Source organism: Panthera onca, chromosome C1 (genome assembly GCF_046562875.1).
Source record: "Panthera onca isolate mPanOnc1 chromosome C1, mPanOnc1 haplotype 2, whole genome shotgun sequence".
In the NCBI taxonomy this organism is placed as follows: Eukaryota; Metazoa; Chordata; class Mammalia; order Carnivora; family Felidae; genus Panthera; species Panthera onca.
Genome location: NC_138346.1, coordinates 107482372 through 107505736, shown reverse-complemented (window position 1 = coordinate 107505736; position 23365 = coordinate 107482372). Strand labels below are relative to the sequence as shown.

Here is a 23365-nt window from a genome sequence, read left to right as displayed (position 1 = left end):
CTCTGTCTCTCTCTCTCTGTCCCAAAAATAAATTAAAAAAAGTTGAAAAAAAAAATTAAAAAAAAAAAAAAAGAAAAGGCAAATTAAAACAAGAATGAGATACTGAACACTGACAACAAGAAATGATGGTGAGGATGTGAAGTGACAGGAACTCTCATTCATTTGTGGTAGGAATGCAAAATGGTACAGCTGCTTTGGAAGACAATTTGGTGGCTTCTTATAAAACTAAACATACTCTCATCACACTACCCAGCAGCCTCACTGCTTGGTATTTACACAAAGGAGTTGAAAACTTATGTTCATGCAAAAATCTGCACATGGATGTTTATAGCAGCTTTATTCATAATTGCCAAATCTTGGAAGCCACCAAGATGTCCTTCAGTAGGTGGATGTATAAATAAACTGGTATATCGAGACAGTGGAATATTATTCAGCACTAAAAAGAAATGAGCTAGCAAGCCATGAAAAGACATGAAAGAAATTTAAATGTGTATTACCAAGTGAAATATGCCAATCTGAAAAGGCTACTGTATGATTCCAACAGTATGATGTTCTAGAAAAGGCAAAATTATGGGGACGGTAGGTTCACCAATTGTAGTAAATTTACCATTCTGGCAGGGAATGCTGACAACAGGGGAGGATCTGTATATGTGGAAGCAGGCAGTATGTGGGAAATCTGCATACCTAATTTTGCTGTGAATCTAAAACCACTCTTTAAAAAAGTAACTCCTTAAAAATAAGTTAATAGAGACTCTACTTGGGAGGTGTTCTATGTTATTTTCACATTAGTTTCCTATTTTTTTTAATTACAAAAACTTTTACAATGAACACTTATTACTTTTACAATAGAAAAAATTCAAGACTATTTAATATAACTTGAAACAGATTCATTATTTACCATCTTATGTGGGTGGGACAGTGGTGAATGGTGTATGGAAGGGGTGGGATTGGTCTTATTTCAAACCAAGCACTCATAAAAACTCAATTTTTCATTATTCATCAAGCAATTAAAATGCTCGGCTTGAGCATACACAATGATAAATTAAGTATATTATTTTGGCCAAGGATCTAGAAACATTCTTTGTAAAGCCAAAATTATGAAATGAAAATAAAAGTGAAATCATACTTTTACTGTAATTAGTTTTAAGATGCAATTTAGCAATTTATTCCTAAGGAACAAAGTGATTCAAACCAAAAGGTTGCTGAGGACTCCTTAGACCCTAGAAAGAAATACTCCAGCTACAGAGGTTTTCATCAATTCCCACCTCCCTTAGACCCTTCCCATACCACCCATCGCTACCCCTACACCTGTCCCCTGAACTGGACTCCTATCCAAAGCAAATGGAGGCCACAGACAACAATATGTCATCAGTTATGTTGTAATGAGTCCATGCATAGATAAGGTCATGGATTTTAAACAATGATAGTCATAGCTTGTTAGCTGAGTCACCTTGGGCAACTCTATCTCTCTGAGACTTGATTTCCTCCTCTGTAAAATGGGGTACTTAACATCCTTCAGAGAAGACTGCAGTAAGAGTTAAATGTGCTAATACATATAAAGTGACAATACGTACATAGTGATGCCATCATGTCTGACACATTGTGTTACATCAATGGTAGGTAGCAGGGGTATCAATAAGATTGGAATGACTGGAGGGACCTGAGTTCCTAACCAGTCCAATCTGGTGGGTCACACTCCACTTTCTTACCCAAAATGGTGCTATTCCATTTTTCCATTTTTTGAGTCAATGGATTACTGCCCAGGGGATGCCAAGTTTGCCCCAGCTTCTCACACTCTATTTGCAATTCTTCATGAGTGCTGGGTGCATACATTATGAATCCATAGTCTCTTCTAATTGTCCCCCTCTGTCACTGCACCAGACTCTGGGTAAGAAACTGGGTCCTTAGGAGCCTGCTGTTGAGTGACACAACACATACTATTTATGGACAGCCACACTAGTATGGGTTATTACGAGCTCTAATAGAGAGTATACCCAGCGTTATGGGAACAGAAAGCTGAAACACTCTATTGTCTGTGGGTGTGGGACAAATGCTTTCATGAGTAAACATGGAGTGTGTTATTACTTCACAGACACACCTTGTGCCCTGTGTCTCAGCTTGAAGTACACAGGCACTCTCTCCACTCCACGGCCCTACTCCCCTCCCTCCTGATCCATCACAGCATTTATGACCTGCATTATGTTCCCTCTAATGTCTGACTAATCTAGTAACTAATTTGGTGATATAAGTGTTGATGACCTAGGTTACCTCCAAGAAAACACATCTCCCTATTGCCACGAAACCTAAAGGAGACAGAGGCAATCGATAGAAACAAAAACAACAAATATTGTTGGAAGTCTAACAGTCCTGGGTTTCAATTATGGTCTTGCCATTTATAAGCTGGAAGACTTGAGGCAACTCAAGTGATGTCTTTGAGCTTCAGTCTTCTTATCTGTACAATAGGGCTAAGCAAAGCCTACCCTACAAAGTCGTCATGAGAATTCCATAAACTGTACCTGGAAATGAAGAGTCAGTATCTCACACCCCTCATCTCATCCATCATTAATCCAAAGGCATTACTTACAGTGCTAAAGATTTGTGCATGGTATGAAGACAATCCAAAGAACACGGCTGATTCAGTATCTGTCATATCACACTGAGCAGGTATGCATTGAAGCCTACATCATCACCTTCATAGTCTTAAAATAGCCTTGTAACTGCCGTCCCTGATTGTACATTTGCTACTTCCCTCTGACCCATTCTCTCATCTTCATAAAACATAAGTAACATTACCCATCACCTTCACTGAAGCCCTTCAGTGAACTCTCTTTACACTGAGAATTCAATTCTGTCTCTGAGACTTCCTGTGATCTGGCCTTCCTGCTTTCCCACCTCATCTTTGACTTCCTTCCCCAACCCTGACTCCACTGTATGCACAATGTACTTTCAACGTACATGCATGTGCAACGTGGGGGGTAGTCTGGATATGTAGAGAGCACACGTCATGAGCCCTGTGATGTCATGTATATCTGTATCTGTATCTGTATCTGTATCTGTATCTATATCTATATCTATATCTATATCTGTATCTATATCTATATCTATATCTATATGTATACAGATACAGATATAGATATAGATTTATGTGAACTTGATTTCAATCAGCCTATGAGGAACCTACTATTTGGGTTCCAGTTTTACAAGTGAAGAAACTGTGGTTCAAAGAGGTGCAGAAGTATGAAGTTAGCAAGTGGCGGAGCCAGGATTCCAACCTGCCCCACCTGACTTTACCCACTCTGCATGTGCTGAGCACTTACACGAGGTCCACCCCTGTCTCACTGACGCTCTCATTTCCAGCTGTCAGGCAGGTGCTTGGCCATTCCATAAGGGGTTAGGGATTAGCGAGTTTTCCCTAAATGCCCCGATACTTCCTTCACAATGCACCTCCCAAATGGTATTTGACACTTGGTTGTTTCCAGCATGGCAGAGCATCCCACGAGGGCAGGGGCCAGATGTGTATTAACCACCTCATTGACTCAGAGCCCAGCATTGGGCCCAGGACATTATGCTGTCCAGAAACACCTGTGAAATGACTTAGGGGACCAGTAAGGAAACCATGCCCAGAGGTATTACTGCCGATTGTCCCTTGACTTCCTGTCATGTTACCTGTCCCCACCCTTTAAGAGTCTGGCTACCCATTCACACTCAGAGGGTTAATTTCTCTGGAAGTACATGCTCAGCCACCTGGGATGTGACAAGCGCTTTCCCTGCAGACACATGCTCGCCAGTGCAGAGGCGAAAGGCCCCCTCTAGAAAGACAGACTTGGCCTGGTGCAGAGTGGAGGCTTTCCACCCAAGGCCACCAATGACTAATGAGAAAGACACTTTGACAATCCAAGAGACTTCAGGCAAACACACTGAACCTTTTGAAATATGGAGTCACACGTAAAATGTGTCAACCATTTCTCAGAAGAAGAAACAGGAAGTTAAAGAGAAAAAGAAAAGTTTACAGAAAAATGAAAATATTTTTAAATTGTGGTTGTGAAGAAAAACAATTCTGTAATACACTGCTTTTCTCTCTTTATTTATTATTGTAATCACTTTGTCCTGATTCTCTCATTCAGTACTTTCAGGATTTAATTTGTGGCATGGGGTCTGGTTACAGACATGAACACCTTCATTCATGTTTTACAAGCAACTGAAAGAAGAATCTTTTTAAAAATACCAAGAGAAAGAAAAAAAAAAGGAAAGGAGGGGAGAGGAGAGGAGAGGAGAGAAGAGGAGAGAGGAGGGGAGGGAAGGGGAGGGGAGGGGAGGGGAGGAGAGGAGAGGAGAGGAGAGGAGAGGAGAGGAGAGGAGGGAGGGGAGGGGAAGGGAAAGGAAGGGAAGGGAAGGGAAGGGAAGGGAAGGGAAGGGAAGGGAGAAGAGAAGAGAAGAGAAGGAAGAGAAGAGAAGAGAAGAGAAGAGAAGAGAAGAGAAGAGAAGAGAAGGAAAATGAAGTGTGTTGCAAGGTGCTTAATGGGTAGAGATAGGCCCCTACTGGCAGGTGGAAAAGTATGTAATCACCTCAGAATATAGTTTTAAGAGCACCAAGAAAATAACTGACAAAACTAAATATATCTTTTGTGTCCTTTATCACAGCCTCTCTAAGCCACCCATAGAAATTTCTTACTGTGGACGAAGTAATCCATTCTCTAGGGGAAAAAAAGGAGCAAATTAGGACATATTGCCTGATTTAACGTTCTCAACAGCACTGAAACGTCCATTTTTCCCAATGTGTAACATGGGGAAGACAAAGCACAGAAAGATTATGTACCTTGCTCAAAGGCATACACATGGTAATAAGTTGTGTGACCCGGAAACCATCAATGTTTCCTCTGAAAAAATGGGTGGGTGTGAGGATACAACAAAACTTACATCTCATGTCCAAGGAGAATGTACATGACTTTGTACAAGGAGAATGAATCATGCTCTAGAGAGTATGTATGTGTGTGGGACTGTGAATACAAGAAAGGAGATGCCAATTTAAAAGGGAGATAAGGATGGGACTCCCGGCTGGCTCAGGGTGGGTAAGCGTCCAACTCTTGCTTTTGGCTCAGGTAATGATCTCATGGTGTGTGGGATCTAGCCCCACATTGGGATTGATCTCATGGTGTGTGGGATTCTCCCTCCCCTCTCTCTCTCTCTGCCCCTCCCCTGCTCTCTCTTTCTCTCTCTCTCAAAATAAATAAATAAACTTGAAAAGGAAGATAATGTTAAATAGGAAGTTTTCTTTTCCTTCAAAGTTGATATGAATTTCCCTGGTGTCCCCACTCTGTTGTACTTCTTCTTTCGCTCAGAGCAGTGCTGTTCCTAAGAGGACCAGGGAAACCACACAAACTTCTGAGAGGCTTTTCTTAGGGTAGACGTGGAATGCCTTCCCCACCCTATCTCCACTAAGCTCAAACCCCCTTTCTTAGTATATTTCTGTGGTCTCACTTCAGTAAGACATTCTTATATTCAAAATTTGTTGACCTCCCTCAACACATGTGAGCACCCATGTTCAGCACAGGAAGACAGTGATAAACTCCACTGTATTGTTTGGTCAGCCCACATTTCAGTCCTGGCTACCCGTCCCGCCCCTCCCCAGCAGCGTTCCCCAATTTCTTCTTGCAGAGAAGACAGCTGCTAGATATTTAGTTCCCAGAGTGGACAATCTTCCTCTCTCTCAAAATCAATTTTTTGGATCTCGTTACTGTGAATTTAATTCCATTCAATTTGTGGCCCGTTAAGGTGGTTATACATTGGCATATTTCTCCAGAATATGAAGGAGAGCCCATGTGGGGACCCAAAAAGGTGCAGGATATGGGCAGGTAGGTCCTACAGCCCACAAAGCTGTCCTTTTAGGTCAAGATAAAACCAGCACATACTCCCCTCCATCCCAGCGGTACTGAGAAATGCCAGCACTGGCCGATTTCCCACTGGGCCCATAATTGCTGACCCAGCTGTCAGAGCTTGTTTTCTGAGAAAGACAGAGTTCTGGAGGCATACTCTGGCATATTTGATGGATGTTGGTAGCTTGTCAACAAACCAGCTAAAAAAAAGGGCTCCACTGAATTAAAGATTCCAAGCTCAAATCCCCAAGTGAGCTGAGAAGGATGCTGGTGTGGGCCCAGGACACAGAGTCTGTTTTCTCATAGACACAGAAGCCCAAGCTCAAAGCTGACAGGAGACACCATCGATTCACCCTGAGACAATTAGTCCCACTCAGACTCTTTGGCTGTTCACAGCAAACATGATTTTCAATACAATCACAGGTTGAAGCTTATCTTATGATACATTATATAAGAAAAATGATTATTATTCAGACCATATGCTTGCACCGAGGACTCGGGGGCTTTGGCTAGCAATCCACAAAGCACAAAGGTTTCCACAGTCGGCTCGCACTTACACAGATCCTCTACCAATCCCGACTTTTCCAGGCCTTATCAGAAGCTAATGATAACCTCAGATGAACTATGAAAGCAATGTCAGTTTCCAAAGTTAGCACTGACAATCCCTAAGAAGCGCTTTCCTCACGGAACTTCTGACATTTCTATGTACGATAGACAGCAGGGAAAGCACAGAATGGATCTCAAGAAGACAACATAAAAAACAGCCAGAGTACAAGAAAAACAAAAACAAACAAACAAAAAACTTTGAATTTCAACCCTAACTTTAGCAGATAGAATTTTTAGCTCTGACAGTCAGACTTGCCTTCTTAAAACGCCCAGGGATTTTTGGATATCTTAGACATATAGACATCTCTGAACACACTTGAAGTTTGTAGCTCAACTGGACTGTTCACGAGCTATGAAGAATTATACCCAAATAATGTACTCACTTTAAGGAACTCTATAAACAGTAGAGATGCTTTGGCTGTTTATTCTTAAGTCCACTGGCAGATCTTGGGCCTATTTTGTACTCTTTTTGGTCACTATGCTGAGCTATGAGATGCAGATGATTGAGACATGGGTCGTTCCATCCGGGGACACAGACACAGTGACACGAACACCCAGCAAATGAATCACTCTGGTGGAGTAGGAGGTGATAAAGGGAAGCATAATTACAGTCTGTTTAACTTTCAGCCCAAGTAGACACATCTGGGATGGAAGGGAAGCGTTGGACAACTAAACTGTTGTCAGTACAGTATGGCCCAGGACTGGGTCACCCCAAGGAAAAAGGTACAGGACAGGCCACGGGAAGTGGCAGGCGTGACAGGTTAACAGAAGGTTTTGTTAAAGGGGTACTGTTTCACAAATCTTATTCACAAGTTCCCAGAAGGAGGCATCAAGGCAAAGCCCAGTCCTGAGCAGGCAGCCTTTGGTGTGCAAATAGCATAACACAGTTATGAACTGTCTGCTTGCCTTCCAGATCGCCAGTAACCTTCAGCCGCAACGCACAAACGTTCCCTGTGAAAGGGAGTTCGAACAATGAGCATCATTTAAGTAGGAGGGTCAGCATTGGAGAAAACAGCTGTAATTTCCCACCGTAAAACTAGTGGGTATTTTTTTTCTTTTTCTTTTATTTTTTTTACAGTTTATTTATTTTTGAGAGACAGGGACAGTGTGAGTGGGATAGGGGCAGAGAGAGAGAGAGAGAGAGAGAGAGAGAGAGAGAGAGGGAATCCCAAGCAGCCTCCACACCACCGGCACTGAGCCTGAGGCGGGGCTCACACTCATGAAACCATGAGATCGTGGCCTGAGCCACAGCCAAGAGTTGGACGCCAAACTGACTGAGCCGCCCAGGGGCCCCGGTATTTTTGTCTTAAAAAAGATTGACCATGGTTTCATTTGGGGGGAGAAACTGAATACCCCTTGTTAATGATTCTAGCTGAGTACCATCAGTGAAGAAGTCACTCCAGTGACCATTTCAACAGAGAGTAAATGTAACACAAACTATAGGGGGCAAGGCCTTGGCCTTTGTGAGGAAGCCCACGGCTGCGGAAAGTGGCTGATCTAACTATCAGTCCATTTCGCCTCCTAAGGCTCCTTTAAAATCATACCCATTAGCATAAGGGTCACAGGAATCAGAGCCATACAGTCAGTCAAAGCACAGAGCAGGCAGACAAACATCAATTCATCAGGAAAAATGGTTAGCTGTGGATTTCCCCTCCTTTTCTGGCCTTACAAAACACCTTGCTTCCTTAACCCCACGTTTATAAGAATCTGTCAGCCTTTTTTATTTATTTTGTTTTTTTAATATTAATGTTTTATTTTTGAGAGAGAGAGAGAGAGAGCGCATGAGCAGGAGAGGAGGAGAGAGAGAGAGAGAGAGAGAGAGAGAGAGAGAGAGAGAGAGAATCAGAAGCAGGCTCCAGGCTCTGAGCTGTCAGCACAGAGCCTGATGTGGGGCTCGAACGCCATGAACCAGAGATCACAACCTGTGCCGAAGTCAGATGCTTAACCGATTGAGCCACGCAGGCGCTCTATGTCTGCTTTTTTTTTTTTTTTAAAGCTACTAAAACTCCTGAGTTCCTATTGTCCTATATATTTCTATATCTCCAAAGCCTAGCAGAGAGGGGACTAATGAGTAATGTGTGTTGCCTACTGAAGTAGCTTTAAGATCCTCAATCAATAATAACTGTTATTTCAGATTCATCAGAAATGCTGACCTATGAGAGAATACCACAGTGTTTTTTAGTTAATATATTCTCACTGCACATGTACATGTATATTTGTCTCTTCATAGAAGAGTTTCTTTTTTTGTTATTCTTCTGTGAACTATGAGAAAAAAAGAGAAAAAAAGGGAAGGGAAGAAGTTGACTAACTCAATTTTAAGACCCTTTTGGGCCCTGATTTCCTCATCAATAGACTGAAGAAATTGCAATGAGTGATTGTGGAGGTATTTCTGGCTATAAAATTCTATCTATGATTTCCAAAGCAGGATTCAAAGCTCACACTGGGGTCTCCAAGCCCTGAGGCCTGACAGCTGTCATCATGTCCTCTGCTCCTCTAGGGTTTAAATAGCTATAAACCTAGCCTCTTAAAGTCCCCTGTGATATGGACCTTAACATGCCATAGATGAAATTTACAGTTTTGCAGCCTCTACCATGTATGACAAATGGCCCCAGATGATGGGAACAACAAAGAGGGCAGCTGAAGCTGGGATGACAAAGAGATTTATTTGGGGAAAGAGAATGTGACTTCAGCTCTGAGGCTGATGAATTTTAGACGACACCACTTGGCAATAATTAACCAAGTAGGGGCAAAGTCTTTTTCTGTGTGGAAAGGAGGCAACTTAAGGTATACTAACATGGTTGTAAGTTTTAATGAGATTGGGAAGTGTGGCAGATCATGATGCCTTATCTGAATTTATAATACTTTTTAAAATTAGCTTCCCATAATGAAAGGAATTCAAATAGAAGCCCCCAGACAGAAGTCCCCTTAACCTAAAGTCTCCAGATGGGCCTGATGAAGGTGTTGGAAACTTTCAGGAACTGGTATGTAAAAAAGTTCACACTCTTCCTTTGAGGTGCAGGTGGAATGTGGTCCTGAATAAGCTGGGAAAAGAAAAATGGGGAGAAGTGTGGTGACCAGCTTAAATAACAGCCGAAGACAATGATGATCAGAGCTAACCCTTTTTCAAGGCTTATCTTATGCCAAACGCTGTTTCAACCAATTTGCCTATGTGAAACAAGCACTATTATTACCTGTGTTTTCACTAAAAAGGAAGCTGCGTCCACAGAAGACCCGAGATTGTCCAGGATTATACAACCAGTAGGTGAGAAAGCTGGCTTTGCATCTCTGGTGGTGAGTATGCCCGTGTGTTAACGTGACTATATACGGCCTATAACAGTGTTTACATTTCATTTAAAATCCTTAAGATTTGCAATCACAGACATGAAAATGTAGACAGTGTAAACTAAGAATGAAATGACTCTCATAGCTAGGAGAGGAGCTTGAGAAAACGGTTTTAAACTCTGGCTCCATATGACCACCACCTAGGAACAGCAAAAAAAAAAAAAAAAATGCTTATGCTGGGCTCTCTACCCAGAGATTATGACTTACTATTTAGAAACAGAATATCCCCCAGGTGATTTTTATGGAGAGTTAGGTTTGAGGATGCAGGTAAGGGACAAAGAGGTAAGGAGCTACTGGACGGGGCAGTAGCCACACTCTGTTCCCGGACACCTTCCTATGCTCAGGAACTGAAGGTTGCTCACATTGGGCTTTGGGAATAAACCAATAATATGGGTACCAGAAAGCTGAACAGAATGCTTTCCAGTAAGATTTTCCCATGTCATACGACTAAATGCTTTCAGACACATAGTAAAAAGCCCACGGATATAGGAACAGTACAGAACTGGGTTCAAAGCCTGTCTCAGAAGGCCACTGGCTGTGACACTTTGAGGAAGTTGTTCATTCAACAAATTTAATAGCTATTAATTGAAATGAGCCTCTTTTTGTGCTATGAACTAGGTATGAAAGTAGATATGCTCCTTGATGTTATAGAGCCTGAAATAGTGAGATAGGTAGCTCACAATGAAATACACATTTCAATAGCTACTAGATATCTATATTGATCTATCTCTATTTCTCTCTTACTGTGTGTGTGTGTGTGTGTGTGTGTGTACGTGTATTCATTCTATATGCTGAATGTTGTATCTCCCAAAAATTCGTATGTTGAAACCTACTCCCGAGTGTGATGGTATTTGGAGGTGGGCTTTGGGAGAGGAGACAAGATCAATGGGATTAATGTTCCTATGAAAGAGACTCACCGAGTTCCCTTGTCCTTTCTGCCATGTAAGAACACCGTGAGAAGATGGAAATCTATGAAACAGGAAGTGAGCCCTCCCCAGACATGAAATTTGCTGTGCCTTGATCTTGGACTTTCCAACCTCCAAAACTGTGAGAAATAAATGTCTGCTGTTTATAAGCTACGCAGTCTATGGTTTTCTGTTATAACAACTGAAACAGACTGAGACAGAGATCGATGCTTTGAAATAAAAGAATGGTATGTGTTAAGATAAAAAAAAAATGGAAGGGTAACTTTATTTGAATTGGGAATCAGTTGGCACCTCTCTGAGAAAGTTATAATAAAGCTGAGATAATTGAAGAGTTGAGCTAAAGGGGCACTTGGGTGGGTCAGTCGGTTAAGCATCTGACTTGAGCTCAGGTTATGATCTCATGGTTCGTGGGTTTAAGCCCTGTGTGGGGCTCTGTGCTGACAGCTCAGAGCCTGGAGCCTGCCTCAGATTCAGTGTCTCCTTCTCTCTCTGCCCCTCCCCCACTCATGCTCTGTCTCTCTCTCTCTCTCTCTCTCTGTCTCAAAAATAAATTAAAATTAAAAAAAAAAGAGTTGAGCTAAAGAAGGCAGAGGCGGTGGGGAGGGGGAGCCCTCCAGACAGAGTGATCAGCCCATTCAAGGGCCCTGAGATAGGAAGGAGGCAGCATGGCATGAGAGACCACAGAACAGAAGTCACTAGGGCTTGAGCCCAGGTAGGGAGGGACACCACAGAGCGGTGAAGCCAGTGAGGCCGGTGAAGGCCAGGTCCCCTGGTGCCTGTTCTTCATGCACAGGGTGCACAGGGCTTTGGTTGTGTTACGTGCAAGCAGAAGCCAGTGAAAAGTGTGCAGCAGGAAGGGGCTCAACTCTGTATTCTATGACAATCCTGCTGACTGTAGTGAAGATAATGGAAAAGAAGAAAAAGACAAAAAGAAAAAGAGTGAAAGTGGGTTGCTGAATTAAAAATGCAGGTGACACAAGAAGTAACTGAATGAGGCTGGTGACTGTGAAGATGAAAAGAAATGGGCATATTGGGGATGGATTGGGAAGTCATACCGATAGAACTTGTTGATGGATTTGCTATGGGAAATAAGGGAGAGCGCAGATTGAAAGAATGTTTTCCACGGCTGATTTGGGCACCTGGTATTGTCTACTGAGATGAGGAGGTCCACAAGCAGAAGAAACTGAATGTGGCTGGAGGGTTGATTTTAAGAGTTCCCTTTGGGACATGTGAAATTTGAGCTATTTATGACATAATGAAATTGAGATATCAATCAGGCAAATGCATATGTAGTTTTAGAGCTCAGAAGAGATATTTGGCTCAGGATGAAAATCACTTAACTTATCTAAAAGACACTTCATCTTTATATATTTCAGTAGGTCGGAAGGGAACCTTGGGAGTCATGTGTCCCACTCTAGATTTTGGCTCAGGCTGTGATGTGACAGTCCTAGGATGGAGTCCCATGCTGGGTTCTACACTGACAGTGCAGAGCCTACTTGGGATTCTCTCTCTCTCTCTCTCTCCCTCTGTCTGTCCCTCCCTTGCTCATGCTCTCCCTCTCTCTCAAAATAAATAAATAAACATTAAAAAATAATAAATTTCAATCTGTCCTTGTACAGTACATAGGAGGAGTACTTCCTATTTGAAAGACATGGGGGAAGGGAAGGAACAAAATAGTTACAAACAGAGAGGGAGGCAAACCATAAGAGACTCTGAAGTACAGAGAACAAATTGAGGGTTGATGGGTCGGGGAGGTCAGGAGGTGAGGAAAATGGGTGATGGGCATTGAGGAGGGCATTTGTTGGGATGAGCACTGGGTGTTGTAGGTAAGCGATGAATCACGGGAACCTATTCCTGAAGCCAAGAGCACAGTGTATATACACTGTATGTAGCTTGTTTGACAATAAATTATATTGAAAGAAAGAAAGAAAGAAAGAAAGAAAGAAAGAAAGAAAGAAAGGGAAAGAAAGAAAGAAAGAAAGAAAGAAAGAAAGAAAGAAAGAAAGAAAGAAAAAAGAAAGAAAGAAAGACTGTCGAAGCTTGGAGCGTGTTGTACTGTAATGTGCATATTAAATGACAGTGGGGAAGGGGTATGTTGATGATGACAGTGGCATTTCTAATGGAAATCATAACTGAAAGATGGAATGGTTGCCACCAATAGCAAAGATACTCGCTCCCTCTCCCAGAATGAGTCGCCATTAATCACAACGAAAAATGGTGCTCTCCATTTCCCTATTTCTTCTTTTGTAGTCTCTACAGGAGATGAATTATTTTTCCCAATTCTATACTGACATCTTTATTTCAAGTGTGCATCTTTACGCTACCAACTCAGTGATGTAGGAGGACCCACGTCCTTTATTTACTTGGGTCACCGCATGAACGTGTTTGGCCAAAAACTAATCAACCTGAACACTGGTCAGAGAGAGAAAACATCCCCAAAAACTTAAAAACCCAGGCACCCCCAGTTGACAACAGTGGTGACACAAGAGGAAACATGGTAATGGAGGAGGTATTCAAGAACTCTTATGAGAACATAATGAGAATCTAGCAAGTGTGGATGCATACATGGAAGATGTGTCATAGCCATCACGAACTCGACACACAGCAAGAAGTGGTTATAACTCGTTCAGATTAGCTGTCAGCACGGTAAAATTATCTTCTTGGTTCACCAGGGAATTATTCACTTCATGAAATTATTCAGCAGAAGCAATCCGAAAAGAAGAACTTGGATTCTAGTCTTGGCAGAATGCCATGGAAGACCACATTGGATCCTACTCTTGGGCAGAGAGAGAGAGAGAGAGAGAGAGAGAACCGGAAGGAGGCAGACAGCGGAGATCCCAGAGCCCATGACAGCAGCAGAAGCACCAGCAGAACGCATCTGAATCTGGGAGAGGCCCCTTCTCTGACAGAGGATGTGGTTGGTTAATGTTTCCCCAAAAAGCAACATGTCCTGGCAATACAGGGCGTTCCTCTATGGATACACACCTACTTTAGTACTAGCTGTCAGTTACTAAACACAAACTGTTTGCTACATACTCTGCTTTATGTTTATACACAGTAACTCAAAGGTGACACAGTAGTCTTTAAAATAACTACCACTGTGATTTGAGGATGAGGAAACAAGAGACTCAAAGGCGTCAGCAGGGTTTGCTGGAAGGTTCACGTGTTTCATAACAGGCCATTTGTTCACCCGTTCCTATCTGAGCACACAAAGGGAATCTATTGCTCTGAACTTCATCATGACCATGGCAAAAAAAGACAGCACTGGTAACACGAAAGCAGTGGGAACGTCAGTAAAATGAGATGGTCACTGGGGAATTAATAAAAGAGAATGAAGACGATCAAGAAGAAAAGATGTTAAAAACATAAATACTTAGGGAAAATGGAGATATACTTTTACTTCTAGAGATTTTAAGACAGAATATACCAGAATAGCCTTAAGGAGGCTCCAAACACAAATCGATCTGGGAACTGCAACCACGGATAATCTCAATTATTCAACGAGAAAAAGTGTAAGGTATGAAAGACACCCATGTGGAAGGAAGATTCTCATAAGCTCATAATTTCATTACTTACAAAAGGCAAGAGAGGGACTCCTGTGTAGCTCAGTGGGTTAGGTGTCCGACTTCAGCTCAGGTCGTGATCTCACAGTCCGTGAGTTCAAGCCCTGTGCCAGGTTCTGTGATGACAGCTCAGAGCCTGGAGCCTGCTTCGGATTCTGTGTCTCCCTCTCTCTCTCTGCCCCTCCCCCACTCATGCTCTGTCTCTATCAAAAAATGAATAAACGTTAAAAAATAAAAATAAAAAGGTAAGGGAAAGGCCTTCATTAGAAGGAGTACTGCAGTTTTTAAAAATGTAATAAACACTTTCAAAAATGAACAACGATGGCTAGCGCCTACATCTAAAAATTAATTGCACGTTAAATATTCACGGAACACACAGCAGCTGTCAGACACCAATCTAGGTCCCAGGTAGCTGAGAGGTAGGACATGATTCCACCTTATAGAACAGATTGGTGACAGATCGGTGGGGAAGCCCCAGGTAACTTTAATTTAACAAGATGAAACCTAGAATTGAAACATAAAACCTAAAAGGGGGGCACATGGCAAGGTCTAGGAGGCAAAAAGATTTCAAAAGCAGGTGATATCTGATCTGGCTGGTGAAGGGCAATCAAGAGAGAAAACCTAATGAAGGAGAAAGAGGATTTTTCGGAAAAAAGGCAGCTGCAAGAATGAAAACATGCAATCTGGAGAGAAGCCCAGGTCTGTGCCGGGAACCGTGCATGTACACACAGCGGAAGCTGAATATGGGGATATGGCAAATGAGAGGGGTGGAGAACTCTGAGCTCCACCAAAGGCTGTGAGGAGCCCTTGAAGGGTGAGCCAGTTCTCCTTTCCAGAAGGTCCTGGAAGCAGGGAGACGGCCACTACAGCTGCTGAAATGCTGGCTGAGATAAGAGGAGGGACAAATCAAAGGATCACGTGACTGGGGTCTGCAGAAGTGTACAGGGCACGAGATTTTCAAGCCGGGTTTGGAGAAAGAAGAAAGAGGCTCAAAGAAAGCAAAAGGGAACAAAACAAGAGCCTCCAGCTGGGGCGGACTCTGCCATGTTGAGGGATGACTGCAAGACACTGAAAGGCAGCCTGCTTTGACTCCTCCAACAAGGAGAGAGCTTTTCAAACTGGAAAGGCTAGACTTTATTAGGAAGGAAGTGAAGCCCAGGAGAGGTTAGAGAAGAGGAAGGGCTATCTCTTACTATAAATATCTTTCCTCCATGCAGGCCAGATGAAGTTTTTTAAGTTACTGTAGGGAAATGCGGGAGCAGAGAGAGACAAGTGGCTCTGTTTCCTACCTTCCTGCCCTTGCCTCTTGTGCACTAAGCAGCAAAATCCCGCAGCTCTCCCCCAGTTTCCCCTCTGTGCTCACCCCTCCTGCTGCCTGGAGATCCCCTCTGCCGGGCAAGTCACTACTCAACTTCTGAGACCTAGCTCAGGCGGCTGGTATCTCTGCAATCTTTCTGATACCAACAGTAGCACTGGCTTACTTTGTCCTCTTCCCCTCCCCCCGGGTCCCCTTTGCGGATTCCTATGAGGCACACGCCGTATTTTGTGGCAGGTTTTTATTTATATGCTTGTTACACCCTCTCTGACTATCAGCAATGTCAATCATTTGACAAATACTGAAAGAATACCAAGAACCCAGCATTGTGATGGGTGTGGGGGTACCTGACAGGTGCAGTGACTGCCTTTTCAAAGCAGAGAGTCCAGTCGGGAGACATATGTCAAAGAAACAATTGAAGAATTAATTAATGAAATGCAATCATACAAAAGCGCTTCAAAGAAAAAAACTACAGGATTCATTAAAGTTCACAGAAAGGTCTTGTTTATTTCTTATATCCCTCAGGGCTTTGCATGATGCATGGTGTATGTGATGTATCTTAATTGCTCAATAAAGTTGTCAACTGAAGGAATAAATGAGTGAATGAGTGAATGAATGAATGAATGAATATGCAGATATTTCCAAAATGGTTAAAACTTTAAGTCTTAAGAAATTATAGAACTGTAAGTTTTCCACCAATCTTTAGCAACATACTCAAATGGATTTTTGGACAAAAAGGTTTATGAGCCCATGGTGTGGGGAGAAAAACAGTTCCTTAGAAACTACAATGGGTGTTATTAACAGCAAGTAATTTCAGGTGAATTACATGGTTGCCCATGCTGAGACTGGACTGATATATGTATCCATTCATTCCTAAATACCTATTTCTGCCTATTAGGTCCAGAGACTTAATAGACAAGGTGCCTATTCTCATGGCACTTACAATCTGGTGCAGGGCTTTGGAGAGGCAATCAACAAACAAGTAAACCAAAACAAACAAAGAAGATTCTGTTTTGTGAGAGGAACCACGAAGAAAATAAAGGCACAGCATATAGCCAGGGGATAACAGCTGATACACAGGAAGTAGGGCAGGAGACTTTAGAAGGGCAATTAAAGTGGACTTCTCTGGGGGCACTTGGGTGGCTCAGTCAGTTAAGCGTCTGACTCTTGATTTCTGCTCAGGCTATGATCTCATGGTTCCTGAGACTGAGCCCCACATAGGGCTTTATACTGACAGAGTGGAGCCTACTTTGGATTCTCTCTCTCCCCCTCTCTCTCTGCCCCTCCCCCACTCATGCACATGTGTTCTCTCCTTCTCTCTCTCTCAAAATAAATAAATAACATTTTAAGAAAAGTGGACTTCTCTGAAGAGGTGGCATCAGAATTGGAATTGCATTGGCTAAAGGAAGTAACTCTGTAAATTCTTGGAAAAGCTGTTCTGTGCCTAGGGAACAGAAAGTGCAAAGGCCCTGTGGTAGAAAAAGCCTGGCATGTTCCAGGAATAGCAAGATGGCCTCTAAGGGCTGGAAGAACTAAAAGGAATTTGAAGAGGTTGGCAAGGAACCTCCAATAAGAAATTCTACTTGCTGGAAAGGAGTCTCAATTTTATTTTAAGTGAAGTACGCAGGGGAATGATGCAATTCTCTATAATATTTATAAGAATCACTTTGGCTACTGCCTCCCAAATAGGTTTGGGGAGACTGGGGCATAGAGCAGGAACTCCAGCTGGAAGGTGATTTAAATACACTGGGGGAGAAGAGACAGAGGCTGCAGCTCTGGAAGGCAGAAATATGTGGATTCAGGGCACATTTTGGAGGAGAGAGCTGATGCAGCTACTGTGAACTTAAATAAGTTGCACGGGAATGCCAGTTATGGGAAAGGAGGACTCAAGACTGCTTTCTGGGCTTTTGCTCTAGCAGGTGAACAAACAGTGGTGCCATTTACTGAGTTCAGGGAGATGTGAACAGGTGTTTGAGGGAATGGTAATCAGGAGTTGTATTTCTGCTCTATTCAATTTAGACTTTCACGAGGACATACCTAGCATATTGCCTATATAATTCTAGAGGTCAGGCCAGGAGATACAGATGTGAAGAAGATCAGCGTATCCACAGTGTTTAAATTCATGGGACTCTGTAAATTCAGATGGGCTTGGGGTGTAGATGCAAAGAAGTTCTGAGACAGAGCCCTGAGATTGAGCACAGGTAGCTGGTGAGCCAGAAGGGAAAACCAGGTTTTTAAAAGGTAGAAATAGGTAACTGAACCAAATACTACTGAGAGGTTGAGTGAGGTGAGAAAAGGGAAGTGACCACTGGATTTGGTGATGTGGAGTTCTTCACTGGTGGTCTTTGCTGAAGTAGTTTCTGTGGGGTGTTTTGCATTAGATGATAGAGAGATAGATACGTAGATAGACAGATAGATAGATAGATACAGATATAAATAGATACAGATACAGATACAAATAGATACAGATACAGATACAGATACAGATACAGATACAGATACAGATACAGATACAAATAGACTACACAGAACTGCTTACATGAGTGTGGGGGCCCCAGGCAAGTCCGAAATTCATCTGCAGGGTGGGCTGTCAGGAAGGGGAGGACAAAACTCGGGCAGGACCTGAAGCTACACTGTTCAGGTAGAATGTCTTCTTCCTCAGGGAAACCTCAGTTCTGATCTTAAAATCTTTCGACCGACTGAATCTGGCCCACCCAGACATCAAGAATACTCTCCTTTCCCCAAAGCCCAGTGACTGCAGATGGTCACCACCTCCCAGCGACTCCTAGGTTAGTGTTTGGTTGGATCCTGGGACCCTGGCTAGCCAAGCAGACACCTGGAACGGAACAGCACGTGTGTCCAGACCGCAGAGAATCAGGTGCAGTGTGCTGGGGTGTGAGCAGGTGGAGGTGCTAACCACACACAGACCTTGGAGAGAAGCTGTTCTGTGAAAAGCAAGGGAGAGAAGGAGTAGCTGCTAAGTAGGGCTAGTCAGCTTTTGTTGTATTCCTTTTGATAGCTTATAGAGCAAAGTCTTCTATGTACAGGAATGACCCAGTCAAAGGGAGGATGAGATGGTATTGAAAGGGAGGACCATCCTCTGATCCAGAGGACACACAGAGACTTGTTTTTAGATAGAAATGAGAGATGAGGGATCGTCTGGGTGGGGCAGTCGTTAAGGAGGCGACTCCTGATTTCAGCACAGGCCACGACCTCGCTGTGTGTGAGATCGAGGCCCACTTCGGGCTCTGCACTGACAGAGCAGAGACTGCTGGGATTCTCTCCCCCATCCCCACATCTCTTTCTCTCCCTCAAAATAAATAAATGTTAAAAAAAAAAAAAAAAAAAAGAAGTGAGAGGTGAATTCTTTTTTTTCCCCAAGGGAAAGCAAAAAAGCACCAGGACCAATGATTGGAAAGGACCGAGTGAAAGCAGCTCCCCAAGGTGGCTAACATCCCATCACTCACAATAGGTTCCCAAAGATAAGTTATCCCTTGAGGGAATGCACTCAGTGGACATGGAGCCTACCTGGAGGGCAGACCCCGTAGGACTGGCCTTCCTCCAAATCAGGGACTGTGAGCCTGGTCAAGAATTGGGCTTTAGCAGATCTGTGGGCCTCCTAATATTATAGAAAAATCTGCTTATGAAAAAATGTCACTGTGGGTGCTCTTCTTAAGGGGATGTCCCTTGCTGCCATCAGAGTCTCAAAGGGGTCTGACACTGGGAAAGATGAATGCGTCCCTCCAAGGTCTCTTTCAACCCTCCAGTCTGCTCTTCAACTTGATGCGAGGAGTCTTTTTGTGTATGCATGCAGAACGATGTACATGAACAGCAAAGGAAAGCTGACTGGCTGACAGAAAACAATGAGGACATGTTAAACAGTAATGGGATTGTTACCCCAAAATAAATGGCTGAAGTCATAACATAGGTAACCTCTTTACTTCAGCATGAAAGTGTCACCTTTTACTTAAAAATAAACCTCCGACTCTCTCTCTCTCTCTCTCAAAATATATAAATAAACTTAACAAAAAATTACTTTAAAAAAAAGTTTTCTTTTAAAAAAAAAAGGGGGCATCTGGGTGGCTCAGTTGGTTAAGCATCCAACTCTTGGTTTCAGCTCGGGCCATGATCTCATGGTTCGTGAGTTCAAGCCCCGCATCAGGCTCTGCACTGATGGTACGGAGCCTGGTTGGGATTTTCTCTGTCTTCCTCTGTCTCTGCCTCCACCCCTCATTCTCTCTCTCTCTCTCTCTCTCTCTCTCTCTCTCTCTCAATAAATAAATAAATAAATGTAACAAAAAATTACTTAAAAAAAGTTTTAAAATTAAACCTCCGAGTAGCAACACCTGTTATCAAGAGAAGAGGCATCAAGGGAATCCGGGCATGCCAGAGAACCTGGGATTGGAAGCATGTGCCCTCATGGACATTCTGTGCAGTGTTATGCAAGGGCTGAAGTGGAATGCAGTGTTTCCCTAGCCTAATGGTATGCTGTTGATGTATCTGTTGTATAACATACTCTTTCTGGAAATGCTGTTCAAGATAAAGACAGCCATTTCACAAGTAAATCCCCTCTGTGCAGAAATTTATTTTTACTAGATGCTCTTATGTCCATTGCTTCCCTAGGGAGCTTGTTAATACTTAGCTTTCTGGGTCCCTACGCCCAGAATCATAATCCAGTATGTACAGGACTTGGCTAGGCAAATGCATTTTTAAGGACCACTCCAGATGATTCTGATACAGGCATTCAGTTGGCCATATTACAAAAAAACGGTACAAGCACATAACCCAATAGGCACTCTTATAACCAAAACCAAGATCTGTTGAACCATGTTAGTGGTAGCAATCACATGTGTTCATACATTAGGGGTCACTGGGTTTTAGTATATAAGCAGGAGATGTCACTGCTAAGGTAGAAAACTAATTTATGATGGCCTACTTTTAGTTTTAAATATAAAACTTGCAGAGGAGAATTATAGGAATGATTACATTTCCTGCGTAATTCTGACTGTATTCCAGAGCGATTGCCAGTTCTACCCGTGGTTACCATATTCCTTATTTGCCAGCCACTTTTACGTTCAAGAACAACTCACAGATGAATAGTTGGCTAGCATAACTCCAGGCGAGAAGCACTCCCTGGGTTACATCAGGTTGGAATGCTCCTTTTCCTACCCTTCTAGAACAAGTGAAGAGGGAGAACCTTTTCTCTTCACGGTGCTGAAGGAGGGGTGAATTTATCATACCTGTAATACCTCACTTCTGGGAAAGAATGGAGCCCAAATTCCTCTTCTACTTCAAGGACAAATGATGCTCACATTTCAAGAGCTCTTCACTTTGAACTCTGGGCTGTTGTTAAGCTCTTATCACGTTATCACTACCAAGCTGCTTCATCCCTAGACAGAAGAAGACTTTTTCTAGCTCTGGGTTGAATTTTACATTTTCAAATGTGCAGAAGTTATTAAAGGCTTGAAAGAGTTTTGAAACAACCTGAGATTGCCATCACAATGTAGATAAGCTGGTAACCCTTGGGGGGGCGGCACTCACAACACATCAGCGTTGAGGGTACGTGTGTACACTTACTATAGGAGCATCCGTAGACCTCCACCCTCATGCCAATCTTTCCACTTGGATTCCATTCCAGGGGCACAAAGCGAATGAAGCGGGCTCTCACTGAGTGCAGTAACTTATGGTGCATCACGCTGTCAGCATTCATGTTTCCTGCAAAGGTCTGCGGAGAGAAAAGGAGGCCCCATGAGATTTGTGACACCATTGCGTCTCCTTCCCATGCCGAGCTCAAAGCACCTCACTGCAAATCCACATATGTTACTCCACTGAGTCTTTCCAAGAAAATCCTCAGTTTCACAGATATGTCAAATAGAAACCGACTCCTGTGAAAATTCATTATGTGCCTTTTTTTTTCAGAAATGCTATCCATTACTCTTTGAGGAATTCTCTCCCCCAAGGTTAGACATGACACCTGAAAGCTTCACAAAGTAAATAATACCATGACGTTCCAATATTTCTAATACTCATAGTCCCTTCCTGTGGTAGAGGAGATAAGTGGCCATCTCCTCTTAGAAGGAAAAGGCTTTCATTGAAGTAACTGTTACCATCAGTTGAGGCCAGTCACTATGCTAAGCACTTTCTATTATGATTATTACCATTTCACAGATTAAAAAAAAAAAAAATACCTGAAGCGTAAAGAGAAAAAGGGTGAAGAAAAAAGAAATCTTCACATCATCCAATTGGTTAGGAATTGGTCTGAGATTCAATTCCATGGTCGTCCTATTCCAAAGCTTGTGGTTTTTCTACAGCCCCACACTCTTCAACTATCGCCATGTCAATCGTTACGGAGGGAGAAGGGGGGTTCTGACTCTTATGACTCTTAGGTAACTCATTTTCTCAGGAAGTTGAAGCAAAGGAGCACATAGTTTGGGAACTATTGGGCGCACCAGAATTATGTCCTCTAGTCTTCATTTGGATGAGGGATTTCTGGAGTAAAAATTTTTCTGAAGATGGAATCCAAAGTCTCACACCCCATCTCTTTTCCCCACTGGGGTAGAATATACGTAACATAAACGTCCCACTGAAACCATTTTAAAGTGTATATTTTAGTGGCATTAAATACTTTCACACCATTGTGCAACCCTCACCACTAGCCATCTGGACAACTTTCTCATCACCCCAAGGTTCCCTAATCCTTAAGACAGTATGTCATCTAGCACATGGATTTGCTTGCTTCATTAAAAATCATCATTTGCCTTCTTTTCTGATTCAAGTATTTGTAGACAAAGCATACTTGCTAATGTCCCATCAATGTCAATAAAAAGGAGATCCACTAGTTTGTCAAGTGGCCAAAATGAACACGAAGTAAAGTATCTTATGTAAACAATGGAACTGAATCCATTTTCAAAGATCCAGTCTGAACCTTGTCTGTATCCTCACCACAGCTGTGAACACTCAGACATTCTGCAGCACACAATACACCCAGGGGCTACTAACTCTGACATGAAGCAATTGATAGCGTCACTATTACGCAGCACAAAGTGGCTTACTGAAGAATGAATACATTCACTTCCTAATTTGCAGCTACACCTGCAACAAAATTCTCATGTAACGGAATGACTTAGTGGAGAGGAATTCCTCAAGATTCAAATCCAACATCCAGGCCACAGATTTAGGCAAGGCTGTACCATTTTTTCTTCATGCAAATAAGAATGACTCTACTTGGCAGGCTGGCTCTTCCACATGTCCTGCTCCCAACTTTACATCTGGTACAGGTATAAACCTTCTTCAGTCCCTTGTTCATTTAGAAAGGATCTTTCCCAGGGCACCCGGGTGGCTCAGTCAGTTAAGCATCCGACTTCGGCTCAGGTCATGATCTCACAGTTTGTGGGTTAGAGCCCCGTGTAGGGCTCTGTGCTGACAACTCAGAGCCTGGAGCCTGCTTCTCCCTAGAGAATCTCCCTAGAGATTCTGTGTCTCCCTCTCTCTCTGCCCCTCCCCCACTCACGCTCTATCTCCCTCTGTCTCAAAAATAAATAAACGTTAAAAAAAAGAAAGGAATTTTCCCTATAGAGTTTAGAGTTTTCGGTTTCCATTTTTAATATGTTTTTGTCCACATTTCTTTGATATATATGTTCATACATGTTGTATATCTTGGGGAGAGGTACTGGTGGTTTCTGATTGTCCTGGATAGAATGAAGGTATTTCATGGTTTTCTACAACCTAACTGGGGAGTTT

General features: G+C 42.8%; 1 protein-coding gene and 1 long non-coding RNA gene across 4 annotated transcripts in view; one reads left to right on the top strand and one right to left on the bottom strand.

The window, feature by feature from the left end:
- Positions 1–23365, bottom strand: part of CNTNAP5 (contactin associated protein family member 5) — an 809440-nt gene that overhangs the window by 437797 nt on the left and 348278 nt on the right. For all 3 annotated transcript variants that reach the window (XM_078451401.2, XM_078451402.2, XM_078451400.2), the window contains exon 4: positions 21203–21350. In XM_078451401.2, the coding sequence (XP_078307527.1) occupies positions 21203–21350 (148 nt within the window). The remainder of the gene's footprint in view (positions 1–21202; positions 21351–23365) is intronic.
- LOC144617064 (uncharacterized) lies at positions 9253–10875 on the top strand. The gene is made up of 3 exons (XR_013557081.1): positions 9253–9460; positions 9690–9786; positions 10780–10875. It is a non-coding gene; the product is annotated as an uncharacterized LOC144617064 (long non-coding RNA).